At 35.4% G+C, this 24,948-nt stretch overlaps 1 protein-coding gene across 1 annotated transcript in view; it reads right to left on the minus strand.

Moving 5' to 3' along the window:
• Positions 1 to 24,948, minus strand: part of THSD7A (thrombospondin type 1 domain containing 7A) — a 455,098-nt gene that overhangs the window by 98,337 nt on the left and 331,813 nt on the right. The window contains exon 7 of the mRNA XM_059933940.1: positions 1,894 to 2,088. Within this exon, the coding sequence (XP_059789923.1) occupies positions 1,894 to 2,088 (195 nt within the window). The remainder of the gene's footprint in view (positions 1 to 1,893; positions 2,089 to 24,948) is intronic.

The raw sequence follows: 24,948 nt of genomic DNA on the forward strand, positions 1-24,948 counted from the left end.
TTAGAAAAGGCTTATTTTGAAGAAAAGAAAATGTGTTTCAGTGTCCAGCAAATAATAGGTATTATATCGTTTTTGAAAGATAAATTCTTCACTAAATATTTCACATAATTATACCAGTTTTTGTAGCTGTTATTAACAGAGACAAATAGCAGCAGATTCCTCACTGCCAGAGTTTCCTCTACAGTTTCCATTTAAAATTATGTTTCGAATTCATGCCTTTATGATTAACTATATACACATCTGTAATTTTCCAGCATGGGTTGCTTATGATGCAGCTATTAGCCTTCATTAAAAATTATCGAAGTCCCACACTTTCAAACTAAGTGGATGATACATACCAAACAACAATCATAAATTTTTGCCTTTAAAGCATTCCATGACCTTTCAGTGTGAAGCATCATGTCTATAGAAATAATGATCTGGTGAGTTCTGCAAGCATGGCAAAATCTCAGCCATGTGACTCATAGGGCGAAAAGTCACTTATTACTAGTCACACAGCAAGTGTCTGCAGAGCATAATGGATTTATAGGAAGCAGGGTGACCACAGATCTAATTTTAATGAAGTCCAAGACATAATCTGAGCTGATAGAGTGTGAAGTCTGAATATAATCTATACAAGGTTAGAGTTATTGTTTGACAACATAAGGAATATAATTTTGTCTCTAAGAGGTTCTATTTTTCTATTAGGTTCCATAGATACATTTTTCTTTTGGTAGCAAATAATAAAAATTATATTCAGGTGACAAGAAAAAGGTTTTTGGACACTTTAAAGAAAATTCTAAATTTTCTCATAGGTTGACTATTTTAAATATGTTAAATTTTCTCCTACGTCTTAAGTCCAAGGTAGTTATATTTTTGCATAGAATCACATACACAGATAGCAAGTATGATTAAGTAAGAATACTAGCAGATTTCTATCACTAAAATGCTTCATAAACAGAAAAATGAAATAGGCAATATGAAAACTCCTCCAAAATGGATTACTTGGAGGTTTACATAAAGAAACATGTGCTTACTACAAATAGAAATCATTATTTACTAGTGTTAAATGTGAATGGAGAAGTGTCATTCAGCCTGATAACATTTAAATAACATACGCCTATATTCTTGAGACAGAACACGCCTTAATGTGACAGAACTTGACTTATTTCTACGTTTTCCTTACTCCTGTGTTATTTTCCAGAATGACAAGATTAAATATGACATTATATCACACAGAGGCCAAATTAGCATCTGGATACAAGCTTGAGAGACAATTACCAAGAGCCTTGTATTTCTCGACAATAAAGCTTGAACAACTGAGCTATGAATATATGAAAAACCTGTGCTTTATTCACCCAATAGGGTGAAGTGATTTAGGAGCAACGTATTTTAAAAATGAACACAATCTACATTCTGGATCTCAGAGCCTATGCTCAGGAACCTGAATGCTAGAAAATCCATGTAACTTTTAGTCAAGCAACAGTCATGCTGGTGATTATTTAAAATAAAGCTTACTATTTATGAGAAGGTAGAATACAATTTCATGGGGAAAATTGACTACTGAAATAGAGAAAAAACAATGAAACCTGACATTTGTAATGTGGAGAGTCATTTTCAAATTTTTTCACAGGTTTAACACTTTGAAGTAGAAAGAACTTGAATTATTAGGAGGGAGAAAAGGCAAAGTGAGTTCACTTTTCAAAGTCTTTTTGATTAAAGATCTATCTTCCAGGTTAATTTTGGGGAACAGGAGAAAGCTGCCCAATATGTCAAGAGATATTAAATCTTCTTGGATTGCTGGATTTCTGGAAGTTGATTTTTGTAAAACATCATCGTATCCAGGCTACACAAAGAAAATGCACCCCAACTTCTGGAAGAAACCTAAGTCCCTTCTGAAGCTGGTGACCTTACCTTCCTCTCCTGCATAGGCCAGGATGGACCGCGCTCGTATCTGTTTCCCTTCTGTGGTTTTCCCTGAGCAGGTGTGGGAGCAGGAAGACCACGCAGACCACATGCTGAGCACACAGTCCTTGGGGCACGGGGCATCGCAGGCAACAGGGATGGGGAAGATGGCGTCTCTGCACAGCTGTCTGTCAACTTCTTCTCCTGGCAAAGACATCATCACCAACAGTCTATCATTTTAAAATAATGTAAAATGAGCAACTGAAACCAGGCACCAAGATAAACTAGGTTACTTCCCTCTTGTTCTTAGTTAAAAGCAAAACCAAGAGAGTCACTGCATACTATAGCCAGATGCTAAAAGAACACCAGGAAGGAACAGATACATAGATAAGATAGATAGATCGCTCGATTGATCCTTAAATGAGGCTTCTTTATTATCAGTGTTTGGGTGTGTAGATCAAGCACATTGCTACAAGTATTTTATGCTGTGATACCTGCCCAGGAAGTGATTTTTATACTTATATTATTAATCTTTGCAATAAAGAGCATCAATGAAATATGTCTACCCCCCTTTATTTCATTATTGGAGATAAGCCATCATTCACAAATAATGAATCTATCCATAGCATGTACCATTTGTTTTCCTGAACCAACTCATATTCTCTATTTGCAAACTCTTTTGTGTCTCCCAGAGAATTTATTTTTGTACAATTGGCAACCTTTTTCTTTCACTAAAAAATTAGTCTGTTAGTTGGAAATAGCCAGGAAACATAAATAATAGGATAGTAATATAAAACCACTGGCTACAGTGATCCCATTGGGAAAGGGGGGAAAAAACAGCAAGGTAAGCTAATGGCAGAAGTAAGATTGTGTCACTCCAGTGCTTAAAACTCTCCAGTAGTTTCCTACTGCTCTTAAGATGAAGGCCAGATTTCTCAAAAGTTTATGAGACCTCAAATGATGTGGCTCTTTTCTTTTCTAGCTTCATCTCACTCCACTCTTTCTGTTACTCACAAAGCTCTAGAGACCGGCACTCATCTAGCATTTGAGTAAATGAAAGGATATATACAAAAGGTCAGTGAAGAAGAAAATATTGTTGCTGTTAATAAATGGCAAAGAAAACTAGAAGAATTACAAATAAATGACCAAAATACAGTATGAAAACGTCTGAACTCTGTGGCTTAGCTGCTAAGTGTAGGTGCTAATGAGGTCAGTGGAACAGAGTAAAACAATATACAAACAGGCAAAATTAATCTGCTGTTTTGCCACAGAATATATCCATAATTCTGGATGGGTGTATCAGAAATGTGTGCCTTGCGGCATTAGGCATTCAGATGAGAAAGGGTGACTAATCATGCCCTTCCTCGTTGCTATAAGCCAACAACTCAAAGCTGCTGGTCACTGATGGAGGGTTAGGAGCATCATTTGAATGGACAGTCCTTTATTCATGTATTTGAAAAACAAAGACAGAAAATCAGAAGTCAATTGGAAATGCTCTAACATTAATAGCTACTAGCTTGTAGGGCCTTAAATCATTAGGCAAAATCAGAAGTCAATTGGAATGCACTTACGTGTTAATAGCCACTAGTTTGCAAGGCTTTAAATTGTTAGGCTTGCTCACTAGTAAGTAAGACTCACTAAAATGACTGTTGGGTCATCATTATATTATTCATTCTTCTTTAGTTACTCTGATCTGTGAGAAGATCTCCTTTAATTCTGCTTTCACTGGCTTTAGAGTTTGGCTTATATCCCAATAAATGACATGATAGATTGTATGGTAGATACAGTACAAAAATCATTATAATCCAAAACATGGAATATTCTACAATTTACATAATGACTCTTGTGTGTACTAGACTTTTTTCTTAGTGCAAAGAGGGGCCTGCATATGTCCTATTTCCTTTGTTGCTATCTTTTATTGTTCTATCTACTCTCATTCACTTTCATTTCCAATATTCTGTGAAAAGTAAGGCAAGTTTGGGGCTACAGCTTATAGTCAACCAGGAATTATAGTTTTGTGTTTTCTATAATACTTAATCATTTCCATTCAGAAAAATTTAATTCATCCTGCAACATTAGAGGAGAGTGTGCTACCTGTGTGCTATTACATTAATTTGCGTGACATAAATAATCCATTTATGTTTCTTGTAGTGTAAACCTAAGGGATGTACAATTTTAACCTTTCTTGCTTTTTGAGTTAGTCTTTTTTTTTTTTTCCCCCAGCCTGTGTCCCACACCTTACGTTAGATCTTTTTCACTCACCTTTTTCTGCTTCGCCAGATGTATTTTCCTCTAAGCCAATTCCTTCTAGAGTCCACCTTAACCCTTTGTGGAGCTGTTAAGACCCACTTTGGATCCAACCTCCAAGATTTCAGCATTTACTTCACTTTCCTCCCTGGCAGTCCCCCCTCTACACACATCCCCCCACCACGGCCCCACAACTTTGTCAGGTGTGACCTTGCCCCTGTTTGCCCCTCTAATCGCTCCTGATTGCCCATCACGGTCTTGCATCCAAATAATGGCATTATGCCCTAGCCACAGTGACTTTTTTTCCTTTCCTCCTACAGACCAATCTCACTGTTGCCTTTGCATTCTCTCTTCCCTTTTCATGAAACTTTCACATCTTCACACAGCAGACTGCTTCTCAACATTCAGGTTTCAGTTCAATTGTCTCCTTGCTAGGGGAGCCTTGACTGACCATACACAATCTCACAGTAACTTCAGTTTATTTTCGTGATAGTTTTAATCACCACTAGAAACTATTTCAATTAACTGTTTACATGTTTATTATCTGATCCTACTACTAGAGTACAAACTCAATAAGGGCATGATTCTTATCTGTCTTGTTCATTATTTTATACTTAGAACCTAAAACAGTGCCTGGCACCTAGTAGACACTAGATAATCTACTATGTGAATAAATGAATTAACTTTAAGCTGTTGTCCTAGGAAACAGAATGTTGGACTAGACAAATATGGATTTAAGTACAATATTTCTTAAAATACCATGCAGTCAAGTGGTCTGGGACTTCGCTAAAGTGTGTTCAGTGGACAGGCAGCATATGCCTCATCTGGAGTTTGCTAGAAATACAGCCTCTCAGATCCCACCCATAAATCATAACTTGCATTTTAAAAAGATCCCTGGGTGATTTGTATACAGGTAAAATTTGAAAAGCATTGCTCTAAGATGTGTTTGCCTTTATTCTCTTGCGGTTTGATTAGAACTGAATTGCCTCTTGAAAGGGCAGCTATATAAAACGAATTCATCTGGATTTCCTACCTAACATCATTCAATTCTCTGTGGGACTTCCCTTTATACTTCTCTTTATACCTGGGTGAAAACATTCATTCAATGAAGTTACTGATTGCCCATCTTTGGTCAGGCACCATGCTATGAATATTATATACATCATCTCAGCTAATTGTGACAACAGCCTTCTTTTTTTTTGAGGTGTAATTGACATATAACATTAGTTTTAGGTGTACAACATAATGATTCAATATTTGTGTATGATCACCACAATAAGTCTAATTAACATTTGTCCCTGTACATAGTTACCATTTTTTCCTTGTGATGAAGATTTTTAAGATGTATTCTCTTATCAACTTTTAAATATGCAATATAGTATTATTAACTATAGTCACCATGCTATGCATTACATCTCCATGACTTATTTTATAACTGAAAGTTTGTATCTTTCACAGCATATTTCTGACATGGATATTAATATGTATTTTTTACTTTAAAGGAAATTCAAGCTCAATAAGTTTAATTTTACTGTCTCAAATTAGCAGAAGTTTGACTAAAGAAGCAGAGAGTTGAACTGAGTTCTAACCAACTCCCCAGTCTACCTTTTTAACTGTTATGGTGGTAGGGAGAACTTGAGATGCCAAAGGAGATAAGAATGGATGAGGCTTTGTCTGCAAAGAAGTCAAGGAACCAGCACTTTAAGTTGTTTCTCAAGGCACAGAGATGTGTGGTGGCAGCAACATACAGCCTCAAATATAAAGAGTGTGCACTGTTGATACGTCCAGGGTTACATATTTTGGCTTGTGGCTATTGAACAAGCAGCAATGGATCTGTGACAACAGGGGATCATTCAATGGACACGTTAATAAACTCAGCTAATTGACCATTAAATGGAACCCTTAGAAGCCTTGCTCTTTTTAAGCTAAATCTCCAGCATTCCTGGCATAAGTCATCTGGGAAACATTAGGGTAAAAAAAAATGTTGGGGCTACAGCTAGCACAGGTAACTCCATAACTTGTCATCTCCAGTCACTTTCTGAGGCTGTTACTTCTATCTTATTTTTTTATATAAAAAGTGACCCTGGAAATAAGCTCTTTACTTGTAAGAGCTGCAGAAAATAATTTCATCCCTCTTCCTCACATTAAAAGGTTTTTGGTTGATAAACATTAAGTAGATAAGAACTGTTTTGCATGACACTGTATCAGAATATATAGCAGTAAATCAAACATAAACATATCCAAATATCAGGTTAATTTATAATCTTTCCATAGAAAGAAATGGAAATTTTGCTGCTTAGCACTTTGGAAATTTCCATTTTTCCATATCAGCCACCCTATTACTAGGACATTTTCAACCACCATAGGCTTCCATTATAGAACCATATGAGACTCTGATTATCTGAATGTGCATCACCGTAAGTCTGGGCAGACACATCCGATTATCATGATGGTGAATGATGTAGTTCTACAACTCATGAAGGCACGGACCAATGCAACCTGTTTTATTTTTCTTTAACCTTTCTGAGGTTAATTTCTTGCTATTCTGAATGTGATGCCAACACTTAGAATCCTTCTCATGCTTGACTTTGTGTATTAAATATACTATATTTTTTGGCATGCATTTCCAACATGAAAAGATTCGAAGGACTGCTTTGCCTTTATGTAACATGCTCACTCCTCACCCCACATCAAGCTCTAGGCATTTTTTTTTTTTTTAAGCTCTAGGCATTTTAACCAAATCTTTAAAAAATGCATATTTTACATGAAATATATAACACAGAAGTAAATGAATGAATCATTGTCCACATATTACAATTTACATCTTACTTTGAAGCCTTAACTGAAGCCTATCTTATTCAAACTTGGTGGTGAAACACTTTAGCAAGAGGTTGAGAAATAAAATGAAAATGCTTGGGTTTATTTATTTTTATGAACTCAAAAACGTATTTAAATATTTAAGTTGGTGACAGTCATTTAACATTTTTCTCCATAAATATAATCTTAAGAATTTTTTAATAATTTATCATTTTAATCAACTTAAACATGTATTTTGGCACTTTCAAGTAACTCCCAAATTTCCCCTTTTTTAATCTATTTTCATGGATACCACCAAACTCTCATGAACTCTTCTAAAATATCTCCTCTCATTCTATTGCGTTTCCTACTATAGGATAAGAGAATTAAACATCAGCTTGAAGTAATTACACTAAAAATCCGTGAAGATTTCCAGAGAAGTAAAACAAAATGAGAATTGGGGTCAGAGGATAGACATTTTCTTTTCTTGGTAAAAGTATATACTGAAAGTTTATTGCATTCATTGTGGTGAAGCTTAAACGTAATATAAAAGATAAACCTTGGTTTATGAAGGTTTTTATAGTTTAGGAGTTGAGTTAAGAACACTGATACATTAAAAATATAATGAACTGTATTTTAATGTAAGGTATATGTATGTTTAGTCCTATTCCATAAATGCCCCTGGCATCATCCTGGTTTTTTTAAATCATAGAAATGTGGAGATTGCTATGGTTGACTTTTAAAAAATTTTTTATTTTATATTGGAGTATAGTTGATTAACAATGTTGTGTTAGTTTCAGGTATACAGCAAGGTGATTCAGTTATACTATGGTTAATTTTTAACAGTCTCAGTAGCACTATGTGCAGTGCACCTCCAGAAGCCATTGCAAAATCAAAACTCATCAGTGTAATGAAATTGAGAGGAGGGTAAGCAGAAAGGAGAAATCAAAGTAGAGAGAAACCAGATACAGAGTCAAGATTTTTTTTTAAAAAGCATACTATTTAGAAGGTCTCTAGTATTGTAACCTTGGGATCAGATTCCTCTTGCCGGACCTGTACAAACTCTATAGTAACCCTAAGAATTATTATTAAGTTGACAATGTCTTTTGTATTCTTCAGAAATTGTCTTAAAAATTCATACTGACTTTTGATAGTGAAAGTCATTATTCATATACTTACTTATATATTGATAACCAATATAAATTCAATAAACAATTGAGATGGGAAAAGAATGGAGGCTCATATTTGCCTAGATCTCCCAGAAAACATTTTCATATAACCACCTTATCTGAGCTTTAAAACAACTGTAAGACATGTAAGTCCAGAATCACTCTCAGCTTACTGAAGTAAAAGACTCATGAATTGAATCTTATAACTCTTTCTTCATTCCCCGTCTTGAAGAGAAGCTACACATCTCTTCAACTTAAATGGGAAGTTTCCAAATCATTTTTAATCCCTGCACTCCCTCTGCAATCACATCCAGGTAGTGAGTCTGATTTATTCAACATACTAAGTATTGCCTCACCCCATGTTCTCTTGCACACCATTTCACACTTTCCTCTGGCCTTCTGCTGTGCCCCATTTCCCCTGCAGCCAATCACCCATCCTGAACACAAGGGTGTATTTTTAAAATGCAGATATGAGCATCACAGTCTCCCCGATACCTATCAGCTGAAGCCCAAATTCTTACTAGAGCAGAGGACATTCTCATCTTCCACCATTGCCTCATGTTTTCCCTAAATTCTATCCACTGAAAGCTATTTGCTTTTCCATGAACTGACATGCTGCTTTCTCACTCCTCTGTCATTTCCTGTACACTGTTCTCCATGCCTCATTGCCCCATCATCTTGCTAAGTCATCCTTTAGGACTGGATTTCCTTCCTCTGTGAACCTTCTCTTTCTCAAACCGCCCAGATGGGGCTGTGCTCTATCCTCTCTGTTCCCACAGTGTTGTAGACATAACACTCTTTAAGACTTTTTATACTTGTCTGTTTACTCACCTTTATCTCCATTAGCCTATAAGAACCTTCTGACCAGATATATTGTCTTATTCAACATCTTTATATCTGGAGTCCTTGGTTCAGTTATTGTTAAAACTTAAAGAGTTTTGCAGAAAATATTTGTTGGATGAGGGAAAAAAATGAATTGGAAATCCCAAAACATAAGTTGCTTTCCTGAAAAAGCCACTGGTGTTTATATTGGGTTGGGTTGGCCAAAAAGTTCATTCGGGTTTTCTGTACAATGTTATGGAAACCCAAAGGAACTCTTTGGCCAGCCCAATATATTTCCAATTGATGGTTTACTAGAACCTGACCAAGATGCCCTTACCATTACTCACAGTTTGACTAAACTTTAGACAGGTTTCTTCCTGACTCTAGGTCCCTGACCTCCCTTTACATAGAAAATTTATTTTAGAAAAAATGCAACTGTAAATTTTCTTTCTGCCCCTTTGAAATTTGTGTAAATCTTCTCCTAACCTCTTGCCAGTTTTACAAACCAGGAAATGTCTTTCTCAAGAGTTGGGAACCATCTCTGTCATGGAAACATCAAAGAAGATAATGTCCTGACCTCCCAGTATGGTAGGTACCTATTTTCTTCATTGGGCACCAATTAGCAAACACAGATGGCCTAATGACAGAGAAAACATTTGCAAACTCAGGAGTAACTCAGTGTGCTCAACACATCTCATTGATCAATCTCTTCTCTTACATCTTCCAGTGTTTTTCCACTAGCTCACCTCAGGGCTTAAAAAACATCTTTCATTTCTGCAGAGTTGATTTTAGTTTCTCTCCAGTGTAACAGTCTAAAGTCCTCCTTACTTGTGTAACTTTGGTGCAGTTTTTATTTTGACCAACCAATTTATACCCAATTTATCATATGAATGTTATCGTTAGCTTCACTTTCTATTTCTTTATATATAAAGAGAATACATTAAAAAATTAAAGATATTATTTATCTCTATATAAAATATAAATATTTTTTACCTATTGACTTTTAAATATCTTTAAACAATTTAGGGTCTTCATACTATAATTTTTTTTCAGAATTTTCCTCCTTTCTCATCATCTTCTTCAAACTCTTTCCATTCTCAATAAGTTTATCTTTTATGTCCCCACTCTGTTCTTTTCCTTGCCACCTTTCTTTGTTTTGTTATCTCAAGTCTCTGTCTGTGTTTTCATTCTTCACAATCCTGGCAAAGTTGAAACAGGTGACCCAGAGATAAAAACTTGCCTTCCTTCCCTGTCAGCAGCCACTTTCCAACTCCAGGCCCTAATGTAGTCAATAATACAAGCTTTAACCAGAAAACTACTAGAGCTCATCAACGAATTTGGTGAAGTAGCAGGACACAAAATTAATATACAGAAATCTCTAGCATTTCTATACACTAACAATGAAAGATCAGAAAGAGAAATTAAGGAAACAATCCCACTTACTTCAAATCAAAAAGAATAAAATACTTAGGAATAAACCTACCTAAGGAGGCAAAAAACCTGTACTCTGAAAACTATAAGATGCTGATGAAAGAAATTGAAGATGACACAAACAGATGGAAAGATATACCACGCTCTTGGATTGGAAGCATCAATACTGTCAAAATGACTATACTACCCAAAGCAATCTACAGATTCAATGCAATCCCTATCAAATTACCAATGGCATTTTTCACAGAACTAGAACAAAAAATGTTTAAGTTTGTATGGAAACACAAAAGATCCCGAATAGCCAAAGCAATCCTAAGAAAGAAAAACGGAACTGGAGAAATCAGGCTCCCTGGCTTCAGACTATACTACAAAGCTACAGTCATCAAAATAGTATGGTACTGGCACAAAGACAAAGATATAGATCAATGGAACAGGACAGAAAGCCCAGAAATAAACCCATGCACCTATGGTCAATTAATCTATGACAAAGAAGGCAAGAATATACAATGGAGAAAACACAGTCTCTTCAATAAGTGGTGCTGGGAAAAGTGGACTGCTACATGTAAAAGAATGAAACTAGAACACTCTCTAACACCATACACAAAAAATAAACTCAAAATGGATTAAAGACTTAAATGTAAGACTGGATACTATAAAACTCTTAGAGGAAAACACAGGTAGAACACTCTCTGACATAAATTGCCACAAGATCTTTTTGGATCCACCTCCTAGAGTAATGAAAATAAAACAAATAAATGGGACCTACTGAAACTTAAAAGCTTTGCACAGCAAAGGAAACCATAAACAAAATGAAAAGACAATCCACAGAATGGCAGAAAATATTTGCAAATGATGTAACTGACAAAGGATTGATCTCCAAAATATACAAACAGCTCATGCAGCTCAATATCAAAAAAACAAACAACCCAATCAAAAATGAGCAGAAGATCTAAATAGACATTTCTCCAAAGAGGACATACAGATGGCCAAAAAGAACATGAAAAGAGACTCAACATTGCTAATTATTAGAGAAATGCAAATCAAACCTACAATGAGGTATCACCTCACACCAGTTAGAATGGACATTATCAAAAAGTCTACAAACAATAAATGCTGGAAAGGATGTGGAGAAAAGGGAATCCTTCTACACTGTTGGTGGGAATGTAAACTGATACAACCACTATAAAGAACAATATGAGGTTCCTTAAAAATTAAAAACAGAACTATCATATGATCCAACAATCCCACTCCTGGGCATATATTCAGAGAAAACCCATAATTTGAAAAGATACATGCACCCCAATGTTCACTGCAGCACTGTTTACAATAGCCAAGACATGGAAGTAACCTAAGTGTCCTTCGACAGAGGAATGGATAAAGTAGATGTGGCACATATATACAATGGAATATTACTCAGCCACAAAAAAGAATGAAATAATGACATTTGCAGCAACATGGATGGACCTAGAGATTACCATACTAAATGAAGCAAGCCAGACAGAGAAAGACAAATATCATATCACTTCCATGTGGAATCTAAAAAAATGACACAAATGAACTTATTTACAAAACAGAAACAGAGTCACAGACTTCAAAAACAAACTTATGGTTACCAAAGGGAAAAGGTGGTGGGGAGGGATAAATTAGGAGTTTGGGATTAACGTATGTACACTAGTATATATAAAGTAGATAATTAACAAAGACCTACTGTATAGCACAGGGAACTCTACTCAATATTCTGTAATAACCTATATGGGAAAAGAATCTGAAAAAGAACGGATACATGTATATGCATAACTGAATCAATTTGCTGTACATCTGAAACTAACACAACTGTGTAAATCAACTATACTCCAATATAAAATAAAAATTAAATTTAAAAAGTAATACAAGCTTTAACTTCATTTTTGAGATGAAACCCATTCTAACAAAGCCTAGTAAATACAATGACTTGTTATAAAGAAATAATGAAAACTTTGTGCTAAATCCTTCAATTAAGGCACTTATAGTATAAATTGCCCGCTTAGTGAACAGGGCATTAGGCGAACAACTCTTTATTACCGCATTAATGACTTCCTCTCCTAATAACTCTAGTTAAGGATTTCACTTGGGGTTAGGCAGAAAAAAAGGGTAAACTGTAAAGACTGACATCAGCCCCATGACTTCTGCCTCTGTTTAACATCAACTATCATGGCACATTTTTATTTTAATTAATTAATTAATTATTTATTTATTTATTTATTTATTTATTTATGGCTGCATTGGGTCTTTGTTGCTGCACGCAGGGTTTCTCTAGTTGCAGCGAGTGGGGGCTACTTTTCATTGCGGTGCACGGGCTTCTTATTGTGGTGGCTTCTCTTGTTGTGGAGCACAGGCTCTAGGTGCATGGGCTTCAGTAGTTGTGGTTCACGGGCTCTAGAGTGCTGGCTCAGTAGTTGTGCACGGGCTTAGTTGCTCTACGGCATGTGGGATCTTCCGGGGCCAGGGCTCGAACCCGTGTCCCCTGCATTGGCAGGTGGATTCTTAACCACTGCACCACCAGGGAAGTCCATGGCACATTTTTAAATGCATGTCCTCTATGTGTACAATATGATAGTGGTAAAACTGAAAGTACATGTGTTTTGCGATAAAGGTGTGAGATGTGTTTTCTTAAGTGAAATTAATATTTCATTTTTATGCCTTCTCCTATTATCATTTTGTTCATCTGCCTGAACCCCAGATTACCCTGCTTTGTTTAATTTCAACAACTAAAAGGCGAATGACTCATGTTTATAAAAGCACTCTGGAAACTCCAGAAAAATCAAATAATAATTTTACCTCTGGCATTATTTAAGATTAAACAAAGTTTTATTCATTCTTAGTTCTGCATATTTTTTTTATTTCATATTTTCATTCTTGATTAGTTCTTTCTTCTGACTTCATTCTTCTTAATTGTTTTTGAGTTTGAAATTATCTACACTGTTAATTTCATCTCTTCCAAATGTACTTTTTTAGTTAACTAGAAGTTAAACTGTCCTGGTTCAAATACTGGCTCTACCACTTACCAACTACGTGTTCTTGAGCAAATTATTTAGCCTCTGTGAGATTCAGTTTCCTAACCTGCAAAATGGAAGCTAAATAATAGTAATATTTATTTATGGTACTGTTATGCATATTAAATAAGAAAAATGATTTAATGAGGTCCCTAGCTCAATGTCTGGCACATAGTTTAAAAAGGTTACATATTATAACAGTGCCATGCCTACTTTAATCTCCTTCTGTCAGTGGAGGAGTTGAACATCTCCCCCATACCACTGTGGAAGGATCTGCTCCATTCTAAACACCACTGTGTTTCAATCAAGTTGAGTTAATGTGATTAATAATTTTTTCCTTAGTTCTGCTTATAAGAGGGCTTGTAGAAAGATATTAGCAAATACCTTTGCACTAAACTCATAGCATAACCTTCATATTCAGTAATTTTGGGTTTTTCTCTCTGTTAAAGTGTGGGAAATCCTTGGAAAAGCCAATTTATGTAATTATGACTATCAAATTTTACAGTTCATATTCTGAAAATTATTTAGAGTTGTGTTGTAAATATATTTTGGGCCTCAATCAAAAATTTAAATTTAAGAGTTATGCTAGAGAATATATAGCTCACAGTGATAAGCAGAAGTACCAAGATATGTGGCATCCTATAATGTTCCTTTACTTCTCTATGCAGTAAATAATTGCCACCAACTTTTTTTTTTTTTACCATCTTGAAATTCTTAATAATTCTGTCATTGAACTCGTGATTTTCAAGTTAAGTCTGATGTAACAAAAGAGCCTGTATGTGAGCAGATTGGATATGCACAATCTGTGTGCCCTCCTAGTCTTGCTATTTAATTTGCATAGTGTTGTGATGCCCCATGATAATAGAATTCTGGCAGACCCATGAAGCTTGAGAATTCAGTGAGACTCAGAGTGAGTACTATCATGTTACACTTATGACTAGGTAAGCAGAGTCCTTGAAGGGCCACACTTTCCAACTTAACCAGAACTTGCTCAGAAAGAATTGAACTCACAAAGAAGGCAGTTACATTCCAAGAAACACAAATGACCAGGGAATCCTATCACATCCTTTCTTACTCCTGTTACTTGCCTGTATTAGCCAACCACTAATGCTGAAAATGACTTAGAAAGATAGAGCAACCTATGTTCCTTTTCCTTCAGTCCTTCCTTACTCATCAGTAACTTGAAGATAGAGTGTTGGTAGAATGTGTGCATATCAAGAAGTGAAATAAAAATAGTTGAATTAGTTTTATGGAGCATTTCTGCTATGCTGGTAAGAATAAAATATATATGCATGTGTGAGTTATAAAATGTCAATTATGTCATTTTGATGATTCTGCATATGAGTAAGTGCCCTTATATTCACTTTTATTTATTTTTTTTGAATTTTGTTTTATCTATTTTTTTATACAGCAGGTTCTTATTAGTTATCCATTTTATACATATCAGTGTATACATGTCAATCCCAATCGTCGAATTCATCACACCACCACCCCCACCTGCCGCCGCTTTCCCCCCTTGGTGTCCATACGTTTGTTCTCTACATCTGTGTCTCAATTTCTCCCTGCAAACCGGTTCATCTGTACCATTTTTCTAGGTTCCACATATATGCGTTAATATATGATATTTGTTTTTCTCTTTCTGACTTACTTCACTATGTATGACAATCTCTAGGTTCATCCATGTCTCTACAAATGACCCAATTTCGTTCCTTCTTATGGCCGAGTATTATTCCATTGTATATATGTACCACATCTCCTTTATCCATTTGTCTGTCGATGGGCATTTTGGTTGCTTCCATGACCTAGCTATTATAAATAGTGCTGCAAGGAACACTGGGGTGCATGTGTCTTTTTGGATTATGGTTTTCTCAGGGTATAGGCCCAGTAGTGGGATTGCTGGGTCGTATGGTAGTTCTATTTTTACTTTTTTGAGGAACCTCCATACTGTTCTTCATAGTGGCTGTATCCATTTACATTCCCACCAACAGTGCCAGAGGGTTCCCTTTTCTCCACACCCTCTCCAGCATTTATTGTTTGCAGATTTTCTGATGATGCCTATTCTAACTGGTGTGAAGTGATACCTCATTGTAGTTGTGATTTGCACTTCCCTAATAATTAGTGATGTTGAGCACATTTTCATGTGCTTCTTGGCCATCTGTATGTCTTCTTTGGAGAAATGTCTATTTAGGTCTTCTGCCCATTTTTGGATTGCGTTGTTTGTTTTTTTAATATTGAGCTGCATGAGCTGTTTATATATTTTGGAGATTAATCCTTTGTCCATTGATTCATTTGCAAATATTTTCTCCCATTTTGAGGGCTGTCTTTTTGTCTTGTTTGTAGGTTCCTTTGCTTTGCAAAAGCTTTTAAGTTTCATTAGGTCCCATTTGTTTATTTTTGTTTTTGTTTCCATTTCTCTAGGAGGTTGGTCAAAAAGGATCTTGCTATGATTTATGTCAGAGTGTTCTTCCTATGTTTTCCTCTAAGAGTTTTATAGTGTCTGGTCTTACATTTAGGTCTCTAATCCATTTTGAGTTTATTTTTGTGTATAGTGTTAGGGAGTGTTCTAATTTCATTCTTTTACATGTAGATGTCCAGTTTTCCCAGCACCACTTATTGAAGAGACTGTCTTCTCTCCATTGTATATCCTTGCCTCCTTTGTCATAGATTAGTTGACCATAGGTGCATGGGTTTATCTCTGGGCTTTCTATCTTGTTTCATTGATCTATATTTCTGTTTTTGTGCCAGTACCATACTGTCTTGATTACTGTAGCTTTGTAATATAGTCTGAAGTCAGGGAGTCTGATTCCTCCAGCTCCGTTTTTTTCCTTCAAGACTGCTTTGGCTATTCGGGGTCTTTTGTGTCTCCATACAAATTTTAAGATTTTTTTGTTCTAGTTCTGTGAAAAATGCCATTGGTAATTTGAAAGGGATTGCATTGAATCTGTAGATTCCTTTGGGTAGTACAGTCATTTTCACAATATTGATTCTTCCAATCCAAGAACATGGTATATTTCTCCATCTGTATCATCTTTAATTTCTTTCATCAGTGTCTTATAGTTTTCTGCATACAGGTCTTTTGTCTCCCTAGGTAGGTTTATTCCTAGGTATTTTATTCTTTTTGTTGCAATGGTAAATGGGAGTGTTTCCTTAATTTCTCTTTCAGATTTTTCACCATTAGTGTATAGGAATGCAAGAAATTTCTGTGCATTAATTTTCTATACTACAACTTTACCAACTTTGTTGATTAGCTCTAGTAGTTTTCTGGTGGCATCTTTAGGATTCTCTATGTATAGTATCATGTCACCTGCAAACAGTGACAGTTTACTTCTTCTTTTCCAATTTGTATTCCTTTTATTTCTTTTTCTTCTCTGATTGCCATGGCTAGGACTTCCAAAACTATGTTGAATAATAGTGGTGAGAGTGGACATCCTTGTGTTGTTTCCTGATCTTAGAGGAAAGGCTTTCAGTTTTTCACCATTGAGAACGATGTTTGCTGTGGGTTTGTCGTATATGGCCTTTATTATGTTGAGGTAGGTTCCCTCTATGCCCACTTTCTGGAGAGTTTTTATCATAAATGGGTGTTGAATTTTGTCAAAAGCTTTTTCTGCATCTACTGAGATGATCATATGGTTTTTATTCTTCAATTTGTTAATACAGTGTATCACATTGATTGATTTGCGTATATTGAAGAATCCTTGCATCCCTGGGATAAATCCCACTTGATCGTGGTGTATGATCCTTTTAATGTGTTGTTGGATTCTGTTTGCTAGTATTTTGTTGAGGATTTTTGCATGCATATTCATCAGTGATACTGGTCTGTAATTTTCTTTTTTTGTAGTATCTTTGTCTGGTTTTGGTATCAGGATGATGGTGGCCTTGTAGAATGAGTTTGGGAGTGTTCCTTCCTCTGCAATTTTTGGGAAGAGTTTGAGAAGCTCTTCTTTAAATGTTTGATAGAATTCACCTGTGAAGCCATCTGGTCCTGGACTTTTGTTTGTTGGAAGATTTTTAATCACAGTTTCAATTTCATTACTTGCGATTGGTCTGTTCATATTTTCTATTTCTTCCTGGTTCAGTCTTGGAAGGTTATACCTTTCTAGGAATTTGTCCATTTCTTCCAGGTTGCTCATTTTATTGGCATAGAGTTGCTTGTAGTAGTCTCTCAGGATGCTTTGTATTTCTGTGGTGTCTGTTGTAACTTCTCCTTTTTCATTTCTAATTTTATTCATTTGAATCCTCTCCCTGTTTTTCTTGATGAGTCTGGTTAATGGTTTATCAATTTTGTTTATCTTCTCAAAGAACCAGCTTTTAGTTTTATTATCTTTGCTATTGTTTTCTTTGTTTCTAATTCTATTTCATTTATTTCTGCTCTGATCTTTATGATTGCTTTCCTTCTACTAACTTTGGGTTTTTTTGTTCTGCTTTCTCTAGTTCCTTTAGGTGTAAGGTTAGATTGTTTGAGATTTTTCTTGTTTCTTTAGGTAGGCTTGTATAGCTATAAACTTCCCTCTTAGAACTGCTTTTGCTGCATCCCATAGGTTTTGGATTGTCGTGTTTTCATTGTCATTTGTCTCTAGGTATTTTTTGATTTCCTCTTTGATTTCTTCAGTGATCTCTTGGTTATTTAGTAACGTATTGTTTAGCCTCCATGTGTTTGTGTTTTTTTATGTTTTTTTCCCTGTAATTGATTTCTAATCTCATAGCATTGTGGTCAGAAAAGATGCTTTATATGATTTCAATTTTCTTAAATCTACTGAGGCTTGATTTGTGACCCAAGATGTGATCTATCCTGGAGAATGTTCCATGCGCACTTGAGAAGAAAGTGTGATCTGCTGTTTTTGGATGGAATGTCCTATGAATATCAATGAAATCTATCTGGTCTACTGTGTCATTTAAAGCTTGTGTTTCCTTATTAATTTTCGGTTTGGATGATCTGTCCATTCGTGTGAGGTGTTAATGTCCCCCACTATTATTGTGTTACTGTCAATGTCCTATTTTATAGCTGTTAGCAGTTGCCTTATATATTGAAGTGCTCCTATGTTGGGTGCATATAAATTTATAATTGTTATATCTTCTTCTTGGATTGATCCCTTGATCGTTATGTAGTGTCCTTCCTTGTCTCTTGTAACATTCTTTTTTTTAAAGTCTATTTTATCTGATATGAGTACTGCTACTCCAGCTTTCTTTTGATTTCCATTTGCATGGAATATCTTTTTCCATCCCCTCACTTTCAGTCTGTATGTGTCCCTAGGTCTGAAGTGCGTCTCTTGTAGGCAGCATATAGATGGGTCTTGTTTTTGTATCCATTCAGCAAGCCTGTGTCTTTTGGTTGGAGCATTTAATCCATTCACGTTTAAGGTAGTTATCGATATCTATGTTCCTATGACCATTTTCTTAATTGTTTTGGGTTTGTTTTTGTAGGTCCTTTTCTTCTCTTGTGATTCCCTCTTAGAGAAGTTCCTTTAGCATTTATTGTAGAGCTGGTTTGGTGGTGCTGAGTTCTCTTAGCTTTTGCTTGTCTGTAAAGCTTTTGATTTCTCCATTGAATCTGAATGAGATCCTTGCTGGGTAGAGTAATCTTGGCTGTAGGTTCTTCCCTTTCATCACTTTAAGTATATCATGCCACTCCCTTCTGGCTTGTAGAGTTTCTGCTGAGAAATCAGCTGTTAATCTTATGGGAGTTCCCTTGTATGTTATTTGTCGTTTTTCCCTTGTTGCTTTCAGTAATTTTTCTTTGTCTTTAATTTTTGCCAATTTGATTACTATGTGTCTCGGTGTGTTTTTCCTTGGGTTTATCCTGTATGGGACTCTCTGAACTTCCTGGACTTGGGTGGCTATTTCTTTTCTCATTTTAGGGAAGTTTTCAACTCTAATCTCTTCAAATATTTTCTCAGGGCCTTTCTCTCTCTCTTCTCCTTCTGGGACCCCTATAATGTGGATGTTGTTACATTTAATGTTGTCCCAGAGGTCTCTTAGGCTGTCTTCATTTCTTTTCATTCTTTTTTCTTTATTCTGTTCTGGGGCAGTGAAGTCCACCATTCTGTCTTCTATGTCACTTATCCGTTTTTCTGCCTCAGTTATTCTGCTATTGATTCCTTCTAGTGTATTTTTCATTTCTGTTATTGTATTGTTCATCTCTGTTTGTTCTTTAATTCTTCTCGATCTTTGTTAAACATTTCTTGAATCTTCTCGATCTTTGCTAAACATTTCTTGCATCTTCTCGATCTTTGCATCCATTCTTTTCCCTAGGTCCCGGATCATCTTCACTATCATTATTCTGAATTCTTTTTCTGGAAGGTTGTCCATCTCCATTTCAATTAGTTGTTTTTTCTGCAGTTTTATCTTGTTCCTTCATCTGGTACATAGCCCTCTGCCTTTTCATCTTGTCTATCTTTCTGTGAATGTGGTTTTTGTTCCCAATTGACACCAACTTGTAAAAACTATAAGTTAAATAGCTGTACACAACTACTTTCAGTCATCAAGCCTCTCAGGCATCTTCTGGATAAGAAAAAAAATAGCTTCTTTTGGAAGTGTTGTGATGCAGTTACACTGAACTGTAGTACAGTACTAAATGAGAGAAATTATGTTATGAAATGAAAAAAAGTTATATCTCAGGAACATTTTGAAGTTATCAGTACAATCAACAAAATAGTCATGTTTATTTTAATCTATTGGTTTAATTATTTTAACTTTAAAAGCTTATGTTTCATGTCTTCATCTGTGATGAAATACAACTTCTGTGTTGATCTCTCCAGCCTCACTCTCTATCCCATTATGGCATCTTACAGGCTGTATCCCAGTCAGCTCCTCTGGCAACCTTGTAAGGATCTTTGTGGATGAGGGCCCTGGGAGTGATTTTTCCTTTTGTTTTATTCATTTTTTTCCCTTTTTTCAGGTCTTGGTTACCTCACATTCTTTCTCTGAGCGCGTCTCACATTTCCAATCTGTCCTGCAAATTACCAATCAAATAGTCTGCCAGCCACACTGCTGTGACTGCATTACACCCTTTAAGGACTCCCTGTAGTTCTCCAGATCAAGCATTCATACATGTCTGTTGTGTTTTAAGACATTCAACCATCTGTCCCCACTAGACATACCTTGTCTAGCAAATTCATTTCCCCTGCTCTGGGTATAGCTGCAACAAGATTAGGCTCAGGGGACCACATTGCTTGGAAAAGGATGACTCCAAGCCTTTATCAACCATTTAGGACTAAGTTAAAAACCAACTTCAATTTGTAAATCTTCTTGTTCAAAGCAATTTTTACCATCTCTCTTTCTGCACTCCTGCATTTTGGGATCTCTTTCATATTCACAAAAATAAAAAGAAAGTATAGTTATTCTACAGATGGCTATTACAAGATCACAATGTAGAAACAAGTCTATGGAGTAATGGGAAAATTACAAAAAAAAATTTAAGTAGACCTATATTTGACTTTGGAATCTTGCCATGATTAAGAAGACCAAATGACTTAGAGATATTATATGTATCACATAAAACATTCATTAATAAACAGTGTAAAATTTGGCTCACCGATAGAGACTGTGGATTGATAGGTGATTAGAGATAACACATTTTTTTAAGGGAGACATTTTGAAGGCAGTGAAATTTGAACAGAGTTTTGAGGGAATGAAAGTTAAGTGACTGGAAATGAGGAAGAGAGAACAGTAAAATAAAGGAGACTTTCTACATGGAAGGCTGTGAAGCAGAAACTAATCCAAATAATTAATCATCATCATTAATCTTTTCCAAGATCTTCCATTTTGTCCTCTGATGACCCTCATGTAGAAACACAGGAAGTTTGGACCATGAAGACTGTAGGCTGAGAGCTAAGTCGCAGTCTGTCCCTTTAATTTGCATCACTGTAGTGCAATGTCTGCTAGCAAATCACAGGAAAAGAATCCTAGGGAAAATAAAGTTTCACTGATGGGAGAAATGTTATTCTATTAATTGGTCCAAAAGCTGTTCAGTTCCATACTGAAAATCACAAATGTGTTAGGAAATACCAGCCCATTTCATCAAGAGTTAACATTTATAAAAAGTTGTTCAGGACCACCTCAGACTTAATAACAATTGCAAGAGTTTGTAATAAAAAAAAAAAAAAAGGATAGCTACAGCTGATAGAGAAAGAGCATCATACACTCAGCAGCTGAAATAGAAAGTCTCTGTTAAGATCAAACAAAGCCAAACCATGATTAATGAATATTTCCAGAAAGTAAACCTAAGAGTTCTATAAAACATTAGTATCTGTACTGATAAAGAAGGAGTTGATTAGACGGAGATGGGCCAAAATGGAACTCAGGAACCAGTCAACATAAGTGAAAATTAAAGGCCAATGAGAACAAAGATCTGGGAAAAGATAGAAAAATTACCCTAGTTCACTGTTTTCCAAACCTGGCGGAAGGTGGGGAGTGGTGGTGGTTCTAAATAGTCCTACCTTCAGGTCCCATTAGAAGATTAGTCAATTGGATCTACAAGCAAGATCTTAGAAATATTTATTTTAAAAAGATCCCTGACACCTCCATCACATCACATCATTACCATTTCTTTTTTGTGGTGAGAGCATTTAGGACCTACTCTCTTAGCAATTTTCACATATATAGCACAGTGTTGTTATCTATAATCACAATGTTGTGTATTAGATACACAGAACTTATGCATCTTCTAACTGGAAGTTTGTGCTTTTTGTCCAACACCTCCTCATTACCCCCCTCCACTCCCACTCCCTGGAAATCACAGCTTTTTCAGACTCCACATATAAGTGAGATCATATATAGTATTTGTCTTTCTCTGACAGTTCACTTAGCATGATGCTAACACTAAGATGGTAATCATACTGCAATATACTTGTATCAAATAAACACCTTGTACACCTCCAAGTTACACAATGTTATGTGTCAATTACATTTCAATACAGCTGGGGGAAAAAAAAGATCCCTAAATGATTGTGATACATCAGTGTTTGGAAGCTATTCCGTCTACTCATTTCTAAGGGAGGGAGGAAGGGAGGAAGGAAGGAAGGAAGGAAGGATTGACAGTTCAAAGTAAATTCTCAGTCATATTTGGGACTAGAAATTATATATACTTATTTAATTAAAAGTAAATAACATTGTCCCACTGCATCATCTTAATTTACCTCAAATAACTCTTTGTTTTTGTTCATCTCAAGCCCAGAGTTGAAGCAATAATTTAGGTATTTTAAGGAGACATAAGTAAATCAGAGTGGGTTCTTTTTTACTTCATCTTCTATAAAGAGACTAAGTAATGAAGTTTTATAGTAGTCATTTCCTAATAAAGACATTTGGGGGTAATAACATTTTGTTTATAAGGTACTTTGATGAGTGCTATGTGGGCTATTTAATCATAAATCAATAAAATACAATTGCTGCTCTGAAGGAACACACACATTTATATCAATACATACATAATATAATTTGACACCAAATCTAAAAGCAAGTATAGGTATACATTAGTGGGAACTTCGCTCTTACAGGAAAGACTAAATATTTTATAAAATTGAAACGTAACTAGATTAGGCTAAAGATATACAATTTTCTCAGGTAAATATGGTGCTAATATTCAGTTGGTGTGTGCTGGCTTACACAGAAAAACGCACACTGCTTTTTAAAAACAGACCAATAGATTAAGGCATCTTCAGATTGGTCAGTGTTTGTGTCTTGATCAGTGAATATTTTGTTAAATATTACAAATAACACCCTGAGTGTAATCAACAATTTATTTATAAGTCCTGCTCTCTTAATTCCCAGAGTTCCCATTATAATTTCAAAGGAAAACAAAAAAATCACACAGTTGAGCTCAAGAATCTTACACGTCTCTCCGATCTAAATCTACCTACCACAGCAATTCAAGGTAAGATGATCTCTCATGTTTCTTTCCTGCTTAAAAACCTACAATAGCTTCGCACTGATTATTATATCCTGAATGAAGGGAAAGGAAATAACATTTTTGAGTACCTACTATGTGCCCAGCAAATGATCATCATGGCAATTCAATAGGTAAATATTTTTCTTAGTCACATTTTACAACATTTGAAATAGAGAATCAAACAGTTTTTTTTTCCTTTGTCCCAAGTCATCAGCTACTTAGTGCAGAGGCAGGATTTCAAGCCCATATTCCTAGACTCCAAAGCTCATGTTCTCTGTATCATAACATGCTAAATTCCAGGCATAAGCATTTTGTAGACACTTGATTAAAAACTGGTAATAAATATGAGTTTATATTTTACCCAAATCTATATACTAGTGCATTTTTCAAAATACATTTTTCTTTTTCTTTCAGAGTATAATCTACCCTTAAATTAGACCAATTCTATGTAGCATATTACAATCTAGAAATCATCAACAGTATAACTTTGAGAAATGGAATCACAGTAAAGTCCCAACTTTTAATAAATGGATGCTTAATTTCTTTGGAGATTTATTCTTCTATGCAGTGTAATTGTTTCTGACATTTCAGTAATGCTTTTATAAGCAACTTGACCTTTGATACATTTCTTTTTTCAAGCTTGGAGCTTGACAAAATGCCAGAAATAGAGCATTCAGGAGGAGAGTTAAAAAAGCAAAACAAAGCAAAACAACTAAAATAACGGGGTTACAAAGCAATGTTTTTTCAGATAAAATTTTATCTGATTTATAATCTCATCTTCTGATTTATTTTTAATACCCTGCATGTAAATATATGCTATTTTACATTGTACTTTCATAATCTGAGGTTCAGAACATATGCAGTAACTAGGTAAGTAAGCTTTAGGGAGCATTGGCCCTATATGTTTATGAGGATAAATGTTCAAAGTAATAACTGAGTAAACAAATAAAGAAAGAAGAGACATAAACAACAGTTACACTTGAACTCTTTTACTAAAAATCAGCCTGAATACTAAGGAAACCATGATCACATTCACTTACAAACTGGCAGTGCTTTTATTCCCCAATTCTTTAAGTACATGCTGAACTGTATCAATGAAGATAAAATAAAATCAACGTGACTACTTTCCATTATAAAACTACATCTTCTAGCATTGTGTGCCAAGACAATGTTCTCCAGAAGGCATTAAAAAAATCAAAACCACTATTGAACTGGAGAAATCTTAAAAAGTGCTTGGCTATGTGTACATCTGAAAGGTGGAATAGAGGCTGCCTATTTGATCAAACAAGGAGAGAGGATGCAGGCAGAATGAGTTCCACAGCTAATGTGCTAAGACTTTTGAAGTCTCTACCCTGAGGGTAGGAACAGTAAGCTACTCTGCTTGGGTTTGGATGGACTTACAAAGCCGTGGTGGGGAGGAATGGATGAGATGAAATACACAGAATCAAAATAACAGGGGATTTGGGGAGTTAAGATTTTTAGACAAGTTAAGTTACTGGAAAGTCAATGCTAAGAATAACAATAGATACCCAAATAGGAAAACCTTGTTAGTAATATTCTAAGATCATAAATTTTTCAAGTGATAAATTTTATAATGAGTCAGAAGTATAAGTAAATGCTATGATCATATGTGAACACTATGCTTCTATTTCCACTCTAAAGGACATGAACATAAAATCACAAT

This window comes from Balaenoptera ricei, chromosome 9, assembly GCF_028023285.1.
Source record: "Balaenoptera ricei isolate mBalRic1 chromosome 9, mBalRic1.hap2, whole genome shotgun sequence".
NCBI lineage: Eukaryota > Metazoa > Chordata > Mammalia > Artiodactyla > Balaenopteridae > Balaenoptera > Balaenoptera ricei.